Source organism: Rutilus rutilus, assembly GCF_951802725.1.
Source record: "Rutilus rutilus genome assembly, chromosome: 21".
NCBI lineage: Eukaryota > Metazoa > Chordata > Actinopteri > Cypriniformes > Leuciscidae > Rutilus > Rutilus rutilus.
Window position 1 is genome coordinate 32,723,030 of NC_140226.1, and position 17,164 is coordinate 32,740,193.

The window sequence follows — 17,164 nt, forward strand, 5'->3', positions numbered from 1 at the left end:
ATGGAAAATACCTGGGAATATTGCTTCAAGCCTTGAGATACTGCTGTCTACTTTTGCATCAGATGTGTTCAGAACATTGTCTGTCTGTGTTTCCTGAAACATGATGGACACATACTGTAATAGAGCTTTCCGTAACACAAATATGCTCTTGATATGAACAACGAGGCATCAGAAGCAGCTCTGTTGTACATCTTTCTCATTACGGCCTCTAAGTTCACAATCACACAGAATTTAATAAATCATACAAGAGACAATCACTTTAACATGTAAAAACCCTTGTGTACCGTTCAGAGGAACTGAAGATGCCGATGTGTTTGTGTTTTAGCACGATCCTGTACGGAAGAGTGAACTTAACAAGCTCGAGGAGACCTGCAGAAATGAAGATTAATCCAATATTTGCGTTTCACTGCGGTACAATCATGAATATCAGCAACGCTCCAAGAGAATGTTAAACAGGCTGAGCTTTATCAAACACAGACACTTCTTCATTAGATTGTGCTTCAGTTCAAATTCACTTTATTAATGTGACAAACTGCAGTGGTGGACGTGAGGATTTACTTCGTTAGTGGTAAGAAGCTATTTTTCATACTTAACCACAGTATTTTATTTGGGTAAACTTTTCATTTGACTTCACTACATTCCCAAGCATAATATAATTTATTTTCTTTTTTTTATTTCACTCCAGTTCATAGATTCTAATTCTTTCAGTGAACCTGTTGAATCAGATCGCCAATCACATGGACTGACCCTGCATCCATAATGCATACTATCAGGACTTGACATTAAAGCAACACCAAAGATTATTTTGTACCTTAAAATAATGTTTCCAAAATGGTTTCAGTGGTTCATCAAGGGTGAACGGCACTTCTGCATTCGCTTTGCGTCCCTATATCTGCTATAACCGCACTATGCAAGTTTGCCAGATCGGGTAGCGGATCTGTAGTTCGAATGAGACATAAGAAACTACAAATTTGACTTGCTTTACGGCAAGCCAATAGGTGGAGCCTATATAAAAAACAGCCGTTTCTGATGTCGCAGTACATCATACTTTCATAAAATCATGCAACATACTCTACCTTGCCTGTGGACATCGTTATTTCCAAAGCCGGTGCTGGATAAACAAATAGCATGCGTGCGACGGTAGGCAAAATTATTTACGACAGCGGTAATGGACAATTCCGCTTCCAACCTGTAGGGGGACCGCAGAGGAAAAGTACTTTGGTGTTGCTTTAACTTTTTTGTTAACCAGCCACTGTGGCGAGTGGTTTTCCAAAGTTACTAGCCACTCCGCATTTTCACTGGCCACAATTGTAGCATCTATACCACGCCATATAGATATTTTTTATATTATCTCATAATTTGGCAGCAGGTTTATTAGGCTGCTGTCACTTTAAGACCTGACACACGGATCCATTACACTATTACACATGCGTTTACTTTCTCAACTGTTTATGTTCACTTAACATAACTGACTGTTTACGTGAATACTCGCCAAGACCGACATTTTGACATTATTGTGTGTGTATTTGACTGTTTACTGAGAATCAGCTTTATATCTGCTCACTTTGGGTGTGAGCACAATTTCTGTGGCTAATATTGCCCACAACCATTGCGTTTTGGAGGAGGATTCAGTTCAGAACTACAAACGCGAATAAAAAGTGTTAAAAAAACTACAAGCATGGCGACTGACGGTTTTCACTCATGACTATCAGTTATATGTGAACTCAATCTAAACTGTTGAAGCCATTTGAAATGCTTGAATGTGGACAGTGCTATGATCTCTACAGTATAGGCAATTAACACAAATGAACACATCCTCTCCGCTGCCAGTTTCAAATATATAAAACTGATATGTTTGAACAGCGTTCCTGTTAATGCATTTTGCCCCATGTGAAGTGTGTACGTGGTATTTTTCCTAAGCCTACAGCACTTGCCACCACATAAACCACAACTTCGTTAAACGGACCACCAACAGTTCGCTCACTGACCGGCTGGTGAATTTTGCATCCAAAACTGCCAAGCACCAGATTTAACATCATAGCTCGACTCCAGCGCAACTTCTGAGAGTCAAGCGCACGGGTTTAATCAGTCCGCTGGGAAAGAAAATCATGTTTAAAAGGTACTGGGTTGATATTATGAATACTTATTAAGAAAGATATTCAGAGTTTTGTTTCATCTTTTATTCATCTGCCCCTATATAAAGACTAACCGAACTGAGGTCATGTGACAAGCGAAGCTGCCTCTTGTTTCTCTTGATGTGGGTGTTTTTGGCCAGAATAAGGTCTTCTTTTATTTCTCCTGCTCGCTGCGGTCATTCATCGTGTGTTTGTGTAGATGATGAGTCAGAGGCGATCATGAGGAGCTTCTGCTGCAGAGCTGAACTGTGTGAGGCGAGATATTGTTTATGAACATGTGGGAACATGAGGGCGAATTTTCAAAACGCTATAGCGCTATAATATAACACCACTGCAAGCATCTTTCCCTTATGCTAGAAAATCTCCCAGAATGTCTGTACTTGACGGTCGGTTTCACATTTTGCATGCATTGATCTTCTGGGCTACATTCGTTTACAGGCTGACCCTATTTAGCGCTTTTAAATGGGTTCTATCATGCCTTTTCTCCATGTTCCTTGTTCTTAAAGGAAAACGCTATTTAATCATTTTTTGGGACTTAAATGTACAGTACATGCAAATCAAAATGTTCACCTTTTTTGAAGATACTTTCCAGTGAAAAAACTGGCATCTTATAAATTAATAAATGTAATAGTAACAGTGACTATTCTGCTTTTCTCCATGTTCCTCTTTCTTTAGTGTGTAATGTTGCTGTTTGAGCATGAAAAAGCTCCAGTTCTTCTCTATATCAGTGTCAGTGTTTCTGAACTCCCTGAAACGCCTCCATTGTAGTCTTGAGTTTCTTCCGGGAACGAACACGTCACAATATTCCTCATTTAAATAATTCATACGCAAAATAAAGGGGCGGGGCCTGGTTGAGTTAGTTAGAAGTGTGTTAAACTGCCGGTTATGGTAAGGGGCGGGACATTTCCCAAACACACTCAAAGCGCTCGACCAATCACAACACACTGCTCCAGCCGACCAATCAGAGCACAGTGTGCTTTTCAGAAGGAGGGGCTTCATAGAGACAGGAACTAAACAGGGATGCGTTTCCCAAAAGCATCGTTAGCTAACTATGGTCGCAAGTTCCGTCGTTATCAGCACAGTCTTTGTTTCCTGAAACCATCGTTCTAACGAACATTCGCAAACAGCATCTCAGAGTTGTGTGTTTGGAACGACAGATCTCGACCTGTGGTTAGAAACAGTTTCTAGTTTACATGACATGTGGACTTAATAAATCCTTATCTTGAGCAAAATAAGCAAGCTGACATTCAGTGCAACCTGTGTCTTTTATTTAGAATACACACAAATGTCATTTACGTCTTTTAGTTTGTGAAGAGATTTAAAGCGTTGTTTTTGAAGAGTGCGAATGTGCTCTAGTGTGTAAGAACGAGCCTATGATTGAATCTGGAAATAAAGCAAAATAACTGAGAAAAATGAGAAATAGTCCTCAGATGTCATGTCTGTAATTAATATCAAAACATCTAGCGTTAATTCGATCTCAAACAGATTCATTAAAATAAGTAATTACTCCACCATGTGCGTGACGTCATAAACCAACGTGATTGAACGACCACTTTGCGACATACGGTTTCGGGAAACAGTCGTGACTAACTAGTTGATTTCTTCAACGATGCATCGTACTATAGTAGTGAAGCAGCGAGTTACGGCGTTCAACGGGAAACACAACCCAGAGCGTTACTGACAGACTGGGAAGAGAGGAGCTGCAACAATGGAGAATATGAGGAAAATAATCAACATTCAAGCAGGAAAACCTGTTCTAGCAAAGTGCCAAACCAAAATCAAGACTTTGTAAAAGGGCATATAATGGCTTCTTTAAATTAATGTTCTTGGTCTTGATGTGAATGATTCATCAGTTCATGTTAAACAAAATTAAATCAAAATGTAATGTTCAACTTCTTAGTCATAAATTCTACCTGTTACTTTTCACCATCCAAACTTTTTTTTTTTGCATTGAATATCCTGTTCAAAGTGCTGTACAGGAGCATATTCATCATAATGAACTGCATTCTGACATTTCAGAAAAATGCATTTAGTGTTTATGCATTTACAGTATGTGCCTGTATGCTTATGAACTTTACATTATAGGTAACAAATAAACACTGAAATTTTACTGCTTAGATCAAGTAGAAAGATTCTTGAAGTTCACAGCACTCGAGACGAGCGGAGTGATACACACACTCTCCTGCATTATCAGGCTTTATAAATGTGCTTTTGAGTGTGTGTAAACAGTGATCCACATACACAAACAGTCCAGACGCATTGATTCTGAATAACAGATCTGCTCTAATTAAGCTTGTGGAAACGCTGAGATCGCTCTAAGAGCTCCACGCTCAAACGCTGCTCTGAATTACGGCGAACAGGAGTGAGGGGTAATTGGTCAACACATCAGAAATTGCAGTGGATTGCCTAAAAGGCTCCATTTTATTTAATTCCGGCCGTCTCATTTTCCAGAACTGATTGCTTTTGTATTCCATTATCTAAAACAAAACCAGGACAAGATATGGCTGAATGCAAATGTGATGCCTATTTGTGTCAAAACAGAGGAGTCTGTCCTCACCGTAGAGTTTCATTGAAGGTTTGAAATGTAAATGTAGCCTACATCTGTTTCAAAAGATTTGTACTCATTTAATTAATAGCAAAGAAAGGACACTGAAACAAACGGCATTGCTTTCGGATCATCTAGTATTCATATGGTGTGATTTTAAATAGGGATCTGAAGCTCACGCTCAGGGATTAGTAACTACTAGTTTGTACCTACTTAATTTAGTTGCACCTTTTGTTCTGAATGCAAAAGGCCGTAAATGCTCAAATTATTACTTATTTGCTTACATGCATATGGGATTTGCAATAAAAAATTATAATAATTTGTATATTTTTAACAATAAATATGCATGGATTAAATGCAGCCTAAAAGTAATAAAATCACAAACTGGGAAATTAAAATATTGCATTTATATTTCAGTTTTGAAACCAGACAGTGAACTTACATCACTCAACACACATGCAGTAAATGCATTTTACATTGAGCTTCGAGTAGCACAATTGGTCTTTGGTTCAGTGTTGAGCTCATATTCATAAATGCTTTCAAATGATCCGCTGATCAGTGCTTTTGTGCCGCTGGAGAATGAGGCAGGTCTGTGTAAAGATTATTAATCCATCACTAATTAGAGCCTGCGCTCAGTGTATTCTTTTCCAACATAAAAAGAGTCTTGATTCATCAGTCCTGTAGTTACGTGCATGTTGTTCAGCAGCTCTCTCTCTTTATTCTCGGTCATTGTGCGGTGCGTCACAGTTCTGCTGCTGGAAATGAGCCTCTGGTGTTGCCGTCAGCGTCTCGTCTTACAGTCACAGTCTCTAGTCTGCAGAGAAAAGGGTCAATCTATCAAACAGAGATACTGCACATCATCGCATGCATTTTAGATTAGATTATAGCATGCATTATATTTTATACTTTGTAAAAATTCAGAATTTGAGAAAACTCCAAAACTTGAGGCAACCAGCTTCAGGACATTGATTATTCTCAACTTATGGAAAAATTATTGTATCAACTTTAAAGTTGAAATTTCTGTACTCAACTCAAAAAATAACATTGCAAAAAAAATGACAAAATTCAGATGCAAAAGCCTCTAAGTGCCATCTGAAATTTAAATGACAATTAATAGGTCATTTTCATTGCCATTTAAGTGAAATTACTGAACTTAAATAAACGAGCTTGATAAAAATGATCATTCTAGAAGAAAATTTCAGATGGCACTTAGAGGCTTTCGCATCTGACCTCTTCATATATAAACTTGCATTTTACATTAAACTGAGCATTGCCAACCATCAACATGCACTGCTGCCAGATTTCCTATATATTGTGATCATGATGTTCACAACTTGCAATAATTACCTTAATGAGCTCATTGTTTCTGCCTAAAGTTATACATGATGTTAGCTAACTGCATGATTCTGTATTATCTTAGAACTGTACATTACTTTGACACATTCACCTCTGATAAAGAATCACTCGTAGACGCATACATTTTCTGTAAAGCTGCTTTGATATGATATGTATTGTGAAAAGTGCGATGCATATAAATGTAAATTGAATTAATAGTGAACTTTTTTAGTTTGTCTACTTGTGTATCAGTTTGTTGTTCAAACTGAAAAGGTTATATAGAGTTACTTCTATACAACAAAACAAGCTGTTTATACTCATAGAAATGGAGTAAACTTCCCTGAAGGAAACATGAATCACTCTAATGGACTTTTACAGCAAAATATAATTAAATCATGCTGAAACACAAATGATTTATGTGGATAATCAGAGCTCAGCACTGATATCTGAACCTTCACCACCAAACTTGACATTCGTATTAAAATTTTAAGTTGCCCATTCTAGATGGCATAAAAAAATTATGATTTTTGAGTGTGAATATTTTTCTGTGAAGTTGGATATATATGTATGTGTATATATACAGGATTGTTTAAAAATTAAATGCAGATTCAAAGACATCATTCAACTCATATCTGTGTCCTTGAGCCAGTTATATTTATTAAATCATTTCTTTTTTGATGTTGCATCTTTTGTGCATCAATCCAACCACTTGTTTTACTTTCAGCTCTGAACTGATACTGCATTTCAGCTTCTTTTACACCAAAATACAAAGGAAGTATGTTTTTAAGCCTAAATACAATCTGTTCATCATATAAAGTGATCGTGTGTCTTCAGAAAATTTGGACTAAACCGCTCAATTCATGTGGATTAGTTTTATGATCTCTTTATGAACTTTTTGAAGCGTCAATGGAGGGACAGAAATCTGTCAGATTTCATCAAAAATATCTTCATTTGTGTTCTGAAGATGAACGAAAGTCTATCGGGTTTGGAACAACATGAGGTTGAGTAATTAAAGGGGTGGTATAATGCCCTTTTCACAAGATGTAAAATAAGTCTCTGATGTCCCCAGAGTGTGTGTGTGAAGTTTTAGCTCAAAATACCCCACAGATATTTGTATATAGCATGTTAAAATTGTCACTTTTTGAGGGTGAGCAAAAATGCACCGTTTTTGTGTGTGTCCCTTTAAATGCAAATGAGCTGCTGCTCCTGGCACAGGGGGCGGAGCTTCAACCGCTTGTGTCCTTTTACCTCACACACACATGCACTGAAAATGTCAATGTTTGTTTAAAGGTGAACTAAGTAACTTTTTTACTTTAACTGAACAGCTTCGGAGTCATTGGAATGGTTATATTACTTATTTCGGGTTGAATGGTGGTCGTTTCGCACCCCCCTGGTTTGTTATAAAATTCACAGACAACATGTGTTCACATTCATGGCACAATTCAAACGGGACCAGAAAATAATTATTTTCTCACATTCACTTGCATTGACGATTTTTCAACCTAGAGGTCCAGTGGGGTTTTACGGATGGGCGGGACTTACCAGCTCTATACACACTGGGAACTATATTCTCAGAAGGCGAAGCACTGCTACTTAGAAGCCCCGGGGTGAGGAGCAGAGAGTTCGCTCAGAATTGGAGTAAATCACTCTGCAGAAGTAGCAGTGCTTCGCCTTCTGAGAATATAGTTCCCAGTGTGTGTACGGTTAGAAGATGTCTGTGTCTCCTGTGACCATGTTATTCGTACACGCTGTGACTATACAAATCACAACATGTCAATAGGAAAATGTTGGCATTATTTTGTCACTTATTGGGAGCAGTATGCTAGCTGGAGCCGTTTACCTCTAGTCTTTGTGCTAAGCTAAGCTAGCGGTGGGTGCGTCAGACAGAGTTACGGCACGCGCGGAAATGAGAAGGGTATGTATGGACTTATCTAACTCTGGGGGATACGGTGAATAAGCCAAAGTCCCAAAAAAGTCGGCGTGTTCCTTTAAAAAACGATTTCTTTAAAAGCAAATATCTCCCTTTGCTTTGACCTTTGAGCGTTGTAACTTTGCAGATGTTGTTTATGCTCAAACAGCAACATTACACACTAAGAATAATGAAATCATAATCGACCACCCCTTTAATGACAGAATTTTCATTTTTAAGACATTTCTCCTTGTATAGAATGTTTTTGGTCCTATTGTTGAAAGCAGTTTTTGTCACGTTGGCGTCGTGTGCATTGATGCCCTGAGGACCAGACGTCGCTGTGACATCCATTTACACACTCAATCTTCTCCAGAGGACATTATCTGAGCCGACAGCAGTCTATTTGATTGGCAGCTTGAGCTTCGGGACTGAATAAACACTGTAGATGTGTTCAGAACGGGTCGGGACCCGTGATGTCAGGAGGCCGAGCTAATGCAAACCTGCCTGGTTTTCTACATCTGGCATGATGTGAGCGGCTTCTCTCGGACACTCTACCGTGGGATTCGCCTAGTATTCATTAGAAAGATTAATTTCTATTGCACGTAACAGGTGCGACTGCATGCGTTAATTGTTTTGGCAGCGTCGCAGGCTCATAATGGATCAATATTTGTCATTTGGCCGGATTCCAGCGTTGAGTTACAGACTCTGAGGAGCGGCGAACACATTGAAAATTATTGTTAATACAATGTATGAGCGGCTGCAGTCCAACAACCTGTGGCCCAGTGTGTGTCTGTGTGTGAACAAACCAGAATTACTGAACAGGAACAAACATTCGGCAAATTGCTGCTGGTTGCCAGAACAGAAATGAGTTACTGAGATGTTCAGGTGGTTTATAGGCGGTTTCTGGAGTAAAACGAGTCCTGTACCCTCAAGTCATTGTTTTATGCATATATATATCAGCATTTTATTCTCTCTAGATGCACTGCAAATAATGTTCTCCCTCTGTTTCTATTAAATCCATATACATTTGCTTGAGAAGCAAAATTACTTAATATATTATGTCTTGTTTTCTGAAAAGAGCGATCAATATTAAGTTTTGAGTTTAAGCATAAAACAAGAACATTTCGCTTATTCATTGGAAAGCGTCCTTGAGCCTTGGAAAGGCGCTATATAACTAAAACTTATTATCAACAAATATCTGTCAGTGAGGTCAGAAAAATAAACGTAAATCAAACGGGAAACAAGATTATTTTTCTGGCCCCAATGACAGATATTTCACTACATTTTCATACATTATTCAGAAAACGTAATATCTTCAGTCATTTTGCTTCTCAAGTAAATGTATCTTGATTTAAGAATGTTTAGAATACAAAAATATAAAAAAAAGGAAGAACAATTTATTTTTATTTTTTTGCAGAGCAAGTCACTGAAAAACCTGTATCAGTCACGCTGAAATATTTCCTGAAAACATTATTAGTCGATCTACATGACCTTTCAAAAGTTTGAAGTCAGAAAGATTATTTAATGCTTTTGAAAGACGTCTCTTCTGCTCACCAATGCTGCATTTATTTAATCAAAAAACTGTAATATTGTGAAATATTATTATCATTTAAAACAGCTGTTTTCTATGTGAATTTGGGCCCTATTTTAACGATCTGAAACGCAAGTATCAAGCGCGAAACGCAAGTAACTTTGTGGGCGGATCTCGCAAATCTAAAATGTGTTGGTCTGAAGTAGCTTCATTATTCATAGGTGTGGTTTGGGCATAACGTGAAATAAACCAATCAGAGCGTCATCTCACATTCCCTTTAAGAGCAGGCGCGCTTGTTCCATGGCGGATTGCTATTATAACGGCGGGTTTGCCAGACGCACGTCAGGAGCGGTTCACAGCCGAGGAGACGACGTTCTCGTCAGGGCCGTAAAACACAGAGAAGTGACATTGGGGATGGAGAAACACACACAGATTAGCTTCGGTTAAACAGGCGTATAATAATTTGGGTAAATGTGTAAGCTAGATTTATGCCTATTTTTTCACATCTTCATGGACACCACAATGATTTCCCTCATGTGGAATATTTTTCCTTGTAATAATGTATGATTTGCAAAAATGGAAACTGCTGCGTCTGTGTAGATGAGAGAAGCAAAGTGTATGAGCGTTGTGCACACGCTACATTATGGCCAAGCATGCACCCTTAAAATAGCATCTGAACGTGCCACTGACTTTAGACGAGGTTTCTCCTGGTCTGTGGAGGAATTGTTTTCTGAAACTGCAAAATAGCACCAGGGAACGTTTGCGCCGGAACACGCCTCCTCTTTTCGCTGAACCGCTCCCGGGAGCGCAAGTTCATTCCCTAATTTACCGACGTGCATCTGTGGAGGGAAAAGTCCGCTGTGCGCGGGTGCAAAATAGGAATGATACATGCGTCGGTGTATGAAGTCAATTGCGCTGGGTGCAAGATAGGGCCCTTTATGTTAAACTGTAATTTATTCTTAAGCTGAATTTTCAGCATCATTACTCCAGTCTTTAGTGTCACATGATGCTTCAGAAATCATTCTAATATGATGATTTGATGCTAAAAAAAACATTTCTGATTATTATCAATGTTGAAAAAAACTGTTGTTCTGATTCATACTTTTTACATTTTGACACGATACTTTTTGTTTTCAGGATTCTTTGATGAACAGAAAGTTCTAAAAGAACGGCATTTATTTGAAATAGAATCTTTTGTAACATTATAAATGTCTTTACTGTCACTTTTGATTAATGCATCCTTGCTGAATAAAAGTATTTATTTATTTAATAAAAAAATCTCACTGACCCCAAACTTTTGAACTGTAGTGTATTGTAAGTAAAAATGAAAAATGGTCCATTGTCAGAACATGACAAATACTGCAAGGGTTCACACAGTTTAGCGCACTGGGGATAAAATCAGCTCAGCGTCTCACCTGGGACTGAACGAGTTTGAGTTTCAACACAAGCCGTTTAACTGAGTGAATCTGCATGTCTTTTATTCCTCATCGAGACTGTGTAATTCCTCAAATTAGAGCCTCTTTGCTATTCATGAAGTTCCACAGCAATATTTTTCTGCGTTTGGAAGGTAAACACACACGGACACGTACAGGAGGCTGCGTGAAACTTCAAGCACTGTCCTGCGGTGTGACATGCTATTTATAATTATTATATGGTTATTATGCATGCAGCGTTTATGAGTTCTATTAAATGAGAGGCCACATGGAATAATTTGTTACACCTCAGGACTATATCAAATGAACTAGTGAAGGAAAAATGGTGAAAAACTGCCAGTTGCATGACATGAAATATACATTTTTTCTTTGCAAATTCACTACCATTCAAATGTTTGGGGTCAGTAAGATATTTAAGAAATTAATACTTTAAATTGATCTAAAGTGACAGTAAAGACATTTGATAGAGTTACAAAATATAATATTTCTAATAAATGTTGTTCTTTCTATTCATCAAAGAATTAATTTTTTTTTTATCATGGTTTCCACAAAAATATGAAGAAGCTGTTTTCATTTTGATAATAATTAGAGATATTTCTTGAGCATCAAATCATCATATTTTGATTTCTGAAGGATCATGTGACAATGAAGAAAAAAAAATATATATATATAATTATAAAAGATAAATATATATGATTTTTTTTTTTTTATATATAATAATATATCAAATAAACAGTAGAGTATATTTAAAGTTTAACCTAATAACCTAAAAAAATCTGGAAAAGCAGGATTTGTGTCCGTAAATGAAAAAACGTCACATACGAACCGTTCTCCGGTTGTTCTTTCCATTCCTCCAGATCCAATGACGGGATGTTCCCGCAGGAGAGAAAGTCCTCCGGGTAAGTTTCGACTCTGAACGGATCAAGAGGAACCTCCGTCACTCCGCTGTTGTCACAGATGACACGAGACAGAGAGTGCCTTTGGAGTTCCTGTCTTTGTTTTGGGGAAAACACACCGGGATGTTCCCACCAGAATCTGAATCACACCAAAAACATCAACGTTTTGATTGTGCGATGTGTTATTCTTAGCATTTTGACATGAATTCAGACAAGTTAAAGGCATCATTTGACAAATAACATCTCTTGTGCTTCTCCCAAGTAGAATAAGGGTTTGGATTGACATCGAGAAAAGCAAATCTTGTTTTAAACATCTAACCTCTGTAATTTGTACTAGTCAAAGCAGAACTGCATGACTATTTATTGAATAATGGCACTATTATAGCTGAACTGAACTCATTTCAGAACTGATAAACTTTAACACAGTTATTGAACAGAACTGAATCAACACTGAACAGAATTGAGCTGGATAATGACACCATAGAGTTCAACAGCCGGGTTCTGGATGTGAAAACTCATTTTCTCCATAGGGAAATAGTTTTGAACGATAACTTATTAATCTTTAAAAACAGACCTAATGTGAGCTCTGATGTTGTTAATCAATGGTATTTGCTTCAGTTGAAGCCATCAGCCCACATTATTTTAAAGGGGTGGTATAATGCACTTTTCACAAGATGTAAAATAAGTCTCTGATGTCCTTAGAGTGTGTATGTGAAGTTTTAGCTCAAATACCCCACAGATATTTTTATATAGCATGTTAAAATTGTCACTTTTTGAGGGTGAGCAAAAACGCACCGTTTGTGTGTCTGTCCCTTTAAATGCAAATGAGCTGCTGCTCCCGGCACAGGGGGCGGAGCTTCAACAGCTTGTGTCCTTTTACCTCACACAGACACGCACTGGAAATTTCAAAAACGTTTAGCCTTTTATGTTCAAACCGGAGTCAGACAATGATGGAGAGACTCAAGAAGAAGTGACAACATGTAGAAGCAACAGGACATTTCTGAATGGTTAGTTGATGAATTTATGTAGCTGATGTGTAGTTATCTTCTAGACATTGATTAGCATATTCTGTCATGATAATCTATAAATTGTGTTCCGGGGGCGGGGTTTATGTAAATTTTAGGGTTGGTGATGTCACTAACCCGGAAGGAATGTGGTGTAGTAGTCTCTACCAGCTGTTTGTTGTAGTTCTTAAAAAGCGATTTCTTTAAAAGCAAATATCTCCCTTTGCTCTGAACTTTGAGCGTCGTAACTTTGCAGATGTTGTTTATGCTCAAACAGCAACATTACACACTAACTAAAGTTAGAAAAGTCAAATCATAATCAACCACTCCTTTAACTTATTTTTTTTTAATAATCGTGCTAAACAGTGAAAAACTAAATTACTAAAGTTTAGCTCAGAATTTAGCTCCGCCCACTCCCATGAAGCACTGTGAATGTAATCAAGTCGATCCCGCTACACTCTCAAAATACTTAAATATTTCAATATATATGCATATTTTGCAATAATCTTAAAATATATTGTTTTATAACGTTTTTAAATGAGTAGTTTTATATTTCTACATCGTTTTTAATTTGCTTCATGGGATCGTAGTCCTTTCCCTCACTAAACACAGTCTTGTACTTTTGTATTTTTGTCCAATTTTCAATGACTTTTTTGCTTCAAATCAAAGTTTGTAGTGTTGTGATTCTCCTCATAGCTGGTTGGTTTGGTTCATGGCTTATAATGCTTTAATGAAGACTTTTTTCTCATTAAGTTTTGAAAACGTTATATCTTTGTTGCACTCTGAACATTAAAAACGTCCAGTTAAGGATATATTCCATTTGATCAAAATTCCAAATTCCATTTTCCACATTCCATTTTATCAAAACTAACCAAATTATGTTCTAAGAACATATCGTTTCGCTTACGTTCTTATTAAGTTTTGAAAACGTTATTTCTTTGTTGTTCATTTTTTTAAACATCTTTAAAAAAATTTGGGGGTTATGCAAATGTTAAAGAAACATTCGATTTTATCATTCTTCAAACATTATAGGAACGTTACTTTTGAATGTTCTCTGAACATTCCGAAACAAGAAGTTACATTTAAAAAAGCATGCGACAAATGTGCAACAAAAATGTTTCAGAACAGATAAAACATTCCATGAACGAAGTATAAATAATGTTTCGAGAACATTATTAAAGACCAGATAACTTTAAACGAACGTTCTATTAATGTTACTGGAAGAACGTTTGCTGGAGAACCTTGCGAGAACTTTAGCCAAAGATCGTTCCCTGTTTGCTGGGTTTAACAGTAGAATTTGCAGTTTTGATCATTGCATGTTATTTTCCTGTTTATTACAGTGAAGCTGCTATGGAAGTAAATCTGACTCAGGTTAACGGTAGTTGAGCAGTGTCTCAGACCTCACCTGTCTCCTTCCCTCAGCATCTTCATCTGTTTCCCGATCAAACATGTGAAGAGGTCTCCAGTCCTGGCTCCAGACACCGGCCGTTCCAGAACTCCTCCCAGCCACACATCCATGCTGTCCGGATGTCCATACACATCCATTACTTTCTCTGCCAAAACATCACTCCCGACCACCTCTGCCAGATCTGATCGGGTTTCAACTCTGTCTAATCCACAGAAAACCCTCCACTCATTGTAGCCTGCGGGAGAAAGACGGGTTTACAGATCACTTGTTTATTACCATGGTCCACCTTCGACATTATACAACTACATGTCAGCTAACTCTCATCAGAGTATCAGTAGACTAGTATATTAATATACATTCTTTCTCTCTTTGGTAATTCTTGACCAAAATTTTGTACGTTTTTTTTCTTTCTTTTTTTTTTACTTCATCGGAATGGTACGAAACTTGGTAAAGGTTTTGGCACTTGCTATGTGCAAAAAAAAAAAAAAAAAAAAATTCATACTGTAGATGATTTGAAAAGGTTAAATGGTCCTGAAAACCAATAAACATAAAATTTTGTAAAAAAAATTACGTTCACTTTTTTTTAATAACTTTTTTTTCACTTCAGCAAAAATCTGCCAAGTGTCGTCTTTGAAAAGAGATCAAACTTCAGTCTTTTGCTGTAAAGCATTCAAGATTTACGACAGTTTAAGTTGGAAATGTCATTTTCAGGTCTATGCTCAAAAAGTAAATAAATGAATTATAACTATACTGCATAAATATAATTTGGTACAATAAAATGCCCTAAAAATACAAAATATGGAATAAAAAGACATTATCAAACTAAAATACAGTCCATTCATTTCATTGAAAAAAAAATATAAAAAAAATAATAATAATAATTGGTCATTTTTGACCGACACGTGAAGAGCACCAGAGGGTTAATTCTGACATAATATTCGAGCTGTTTCTCGTGATTTATCCCTCTGTAAAATTACATAACGCAACAGCTAGGTCACGATGTTGATGTTGATAGCCACTCATCAAGTCAAGGTAATGTCAGTGCTAAACTGGACCATCATGCTAAAAGCGAGTTGTAAAATGAAGTGTGTAATAACAACTGCAATCTTGTATTATTTCCTGACCCTATTTTGATGTAAAGTAAATGGACTCGAGGAAGGAATCAGCCCTAAAATAAGTGTTAGCAGATATGAAGCAGACAGTCTAATAATATATATTAATATATACTATATACTAATAATTATAATTATATACTAATATATATATGTCCACTAATACTCTAATCACTGCAATAGTTGACATGGAGTTGCAAAGTTACTTAAAGATATTAGAATGTCTAAAGTGGAGCATCAGAATAAAAGTGTTTGTTACTGATGTGTTTATTAAATAACAAATAATTGACAACTACTGTAAAGAATTAAACTCTGGTTCTGATTCAAGTTTCATTAAAAATATATTTGGTAAAACTTTACGATAAGGTCACATTAACAGTTAATATAATAACTAACATCAAATAGCAATATGCAATGCATTTGTTACAGTATTTATTCATCTTTGTAAATGATAATTAATAAAAAAAGCAACTGTTCATTTTTAGTTCATGTTAGTGCATGTGCGTGAAATAATATTAACAACTCTTGAATTTGAAGATTAATAAAAGCTTTAGAAGTATTTTAGTGTTAGTTCATGTTAACAAATGGAACCTTATTGTAAATTGTTACCAATTATTTTAATTATAGTAATTATACATGTTTTTTCTCAAACTCATGAGTTTTAGAATATTAATAAACAATTTTGTGGTATGTTTGAAGCAGATAGTGTTGTAGTGTTTATTCATATTTTAAATCAGTTTTTGTATTTTTTTCAAAGTTTTAGTAATTAGTGTTTATATATATATTTTTAATAAATGTTCATTTTGGTGTTACTACATTATTTTAGTACATCCAATTAAACTAAATGAAAATGAGAATTTTTGCCTGGGCAATTAGCTGAAATAAAGTAAGTTTAAGGGATTTTTTATATTGTATTTGATGTCAGTTTGTCACGTTTATGTTCAGTTAGTGTCACCTTCATGGACTTTTAGTTTGTTTGTCTTCAGTCACGTTTCCTTTGTTCTATTTTCCCGCCACTCATCAGTCGCCATGGAAACTAATCGTCCGGCACAGCTGCTCATCATTTAGTTCACTATCTCTGTGCATCTAGTTCCTCGGTCTTCAGTCTTCAGTGTTGGTCGTTGACTCGTTGTGTGTGTATGCGTGTGTTTTCCTACACACTGTTACCCTTTTGTTTTATTTAATTATGTTGATAATTTGATCCTGTCTTCAGTCCTTCATCCTCATCTTGTGACACAGTTGTGACACAAAGTGGTTTTAGTTTGTTAACTATAAGTCAAGTCAGCTTTATTTATATAGCGCTTTATACAATACAGATTGATTCAAAGCAGCTTTACAGTGATAACAGGAATATAATAACTCAATAATGCAAAGAGACAAACATTATTCATATATATATAAACATCACGTAGTGTAACAGCGCAGCGCTTCTGGGTTGTGATAACAGGACAGAACAGAAACTTTGCTCAGCATTTTACATCAATTATATTTGGTGTTCAAATTGGTATTCTTATTTCTGATTCTTATTAAGGCGAGACACTACAGGTGAACAGAGTAACATTTTAAATAATAGATATCACCATGAAACTTCCTCAGTTGATTACTTACACAAGTATTAAAAAAAAAAATGCAATTATGTGTTTAATTATGCAAATTCGGCATTATCTCATTAAATATGCGTGATTTTAGCTGTAAAGCTGTAAAATTAACAGCTTTACAGTGATAACAGGAATATAATAACTCAATAATACAAACAGAGACAAACATTATTCATATATATATAAATATCACGTAGTGTAACAGCGCATCGCTTCTGGGTTGTACGTCAGAACGGAGGCTCGCTATTGGCCAGCGCA

At 36.4% G+C, this 17,164-nt stretch overlaps 1 protein-coding gene across 1 annotated transcript in view; it reads right to left on the reverse strand.

The window, feature by feature from the left end:
- Positions 1-5,075: 5,075 nt before the first annotated feature.
- Positions 5,076-17,164, reverse strand: part of tpo (thyroid peroxidase) — a 45,647-nt gene continuing 33,558 nt past the window's right edge. The window contains exons 7-9 of the mRNA XM_084393580.1: positions 14,194-14,431; positions 11,715-11,923; positions 5,076-5,494 (exon numbers count right to left, since the gene is read on the reverse strand). Of these exons, the coding sequence (XP_084249706.1) occupies positions 5,490-5,494; positions 11,715-11,923; positions 14,194-14,431 (452 nt within the window). The 3' untranslated portion in view covers positions 5,076-5,489. The remainder of the gene's footprint in view (positions 5,495-11,714; positions 11,924-14,193; positions 14,432-17,164) is intronic.